Source organism: Bidens hawaiensis, unplaced genomic scaffold, assembly GCF_021521415.1.
Source record: "Bidens hawaiensis isolate Kalapana, Puna unplaced genomic scaffold, B.hawaiensis_p1.1 tig00051377_1, whole genome shotgun sequence".
Taxonomy (NCBI): domain Eukaryota; kingdom Viridiplantae; phylum Streptophyta; class Magnoliopsida; order Asterales; family Asteraceae; genus Bidens; species Bidens hawaiensis.
Genome location: NW_027499208.1, coordinates 22,486 through 24,506, shown reverse-complemented (window position 1 = coordinate 24,506; position 2,021 = coordinate 22,486). Strand labels below are relative to the sequence as shown.

The 2,021-nt window shown below is 33.0% G+C and overlaps 1 protein-coding gene across 1 annotated transcript; it reads left to right on the top strand.

The window, feature by feature from the left end:
• Positions 1 to 356: 356 nt before the first annotated feature.
• Positions 357 to 1,530, top strand: LOC143599007 (root allergen protein-like). The gene is made up of 2 exons (XM_077077078.1): positions 357 to 718; positions 814 to 1,530. The coding sequence occupies exons 1-2, from the start codon at positions 538 to 540 to the stop codon at positions 1,104 to 1,106; spliced, it is 474 nt and encodes a 157-aa protein (XP_076933193.1). The 5' UTR covers positions 357 to 537; the 3' UTR covers positions 1,107 to 1,530.
• The last annotated feature ends 491 nt before the right edge of the window (positions 1,531 to 2,021 follow it).

Genomic DNA, 2,021 nt, shown 5'->3' with positions numbered 1-2,021 from the left:
TGAGTTATGTAAATTCGCTCTGTATCTGTCATGTTCGTTATGACACCGAAACTAAAACAAACCAAAATAAAAAAAACAAACAAAACAAAAACAACATTATCATTTAATCAGTTTACGATCATTTCTAATCGAAACTAAAGAACATAGAAAAACAAAATGCATTGGCCAATAAAACGCCGTTAAGTGGCCCAATAAAAATAAAAGATTTACGAGACCCTGTCTCTTAATTGTATATATTAAAATACAATTACACATATCCTTGTAAATTTTCTTGTAAATTTTGCATCACATATTAGGAACTACAAAAGTAAACATTGACCACTTCTTTCTGCGAAACATGTAATGACTCGTTCCAAAACAAAATAAAAATAAATAAAACAAACATGACACGACACGAAGGTAACAAAAAATATATAATATTCATGTTTAAAACACCCCTGGCTTCGATGTCAACTCCTTGGGTCTATATATACCAAAATTGTTTTTAAGTGCATTTCATCACAAACAACAAACTTTCTTCTTTTACATCAGTTAATCATGGCATCAGTTACTAATGAAATTGAAATTGTTTCTTCGTATCCAACTGAAAAGGTTTTCAAGGCTTTTAAAGACTTTGAAAAAATCGCTCCTATAGTCAACCCGGCAGTTTTCAAGTCTGTCGAGACCATCGAAGGTGATGGAGGTGTTGGAACGATCAAGGTGTTCACATTTGGTGAAGGTAAGCGTCTTATTTATCGTAATTCTATTAGTTGTACACTTATAATCTATAGTTTGACTCTTTATCTAAGCTAAAATTTGCTTTGAGACGTACAGCCGTCCCATTTACAAACGCAAAGTACAGGGTTGACACTTTTGATGAGGGCAGCTATAGCTATACCTACACATTCTTTGAAGGCGACAACTTGATGGGTATATTAGACTCCATCATTCAACATGTTAAGCTCGTGCCTTCCGGTGATGGATGTATATTCAAGCAGACAATCATTTATAAATGTAAAGGTGAGGAAAAGCCGTCTGATGAGGTTCTTAAGGCGGAAAAGGAACTGTACGAACAAACCTTCAAGGCTATTGAGGCTTATGCTGCTGCTCATCCTGAAAACTACTGATTGACCGTTCAATCAATTGGAGTACTTTTCATACGCCTGTTGATCGTAATTTTGTTTTTCTAATCGTTTGAAATAATGGACAATGTTCCATGTTGTGTTGTGCTCGTGTGTATGATAAATCTTCTCTATATATATTGCAGAGTTTTCTTTGTTGATAAGTTTGTTACTCAAGTTACTTTGTAGTCCATGGATATGATGATTGTTAACAAGTTATACATCAATGATGATGATCAGTATATCCTCATAAAAAAAATTAATGCTACAAAACAACCTGCCTCTATATATCCTCTTAAACTAATTGAGCCCTTGTAGCAAACTAATAGAACCGATTTCTTCAGAAAACATTGATCTCTATATATCCCTTCCAAATGATTACTGGTGTTTGTATGTGATGAACAAATTTTACATCCTAAGTGTTGTAAAATGTCACTGTGAGGGAGAACACATTTTTAGGAAAATAAATTTGACTAATTCTATCATTTTGAGGTTGTCTGGTATAATCTCATCTTAAAAAATTGTTGTCACCGGTCTCACCTTTCACACAATTTTTTTTTGTTGGACCCCCGTTAAAAATTTAAAACAAAAAATAAAACCTTTACTCCATTAAGTTTGTTGTGAATTTCAAACCAATGTTTTAAGATTTTTGATCGAAGGAGGAAGGGAGTCGATTGATATAAAGGTTATCTCGAAACGGTGCTTAAAATGGCTTTTGTTTATTGGATATTTAAACATCCGAATTGAACCTCGTTTCGAGGTAAGTTTACAACAATCGATCTGTATCCTCCATCCGATTAAAAGGCATAAAATATCAGTTTGAAATTCGAAAAAAAAAAACCTTAACGGGTTAATTTTTTCTTAACGAGAGTCTAATGAAAACAAATAATGTGAAACATGGAACCAATAGCAATAAAAAAA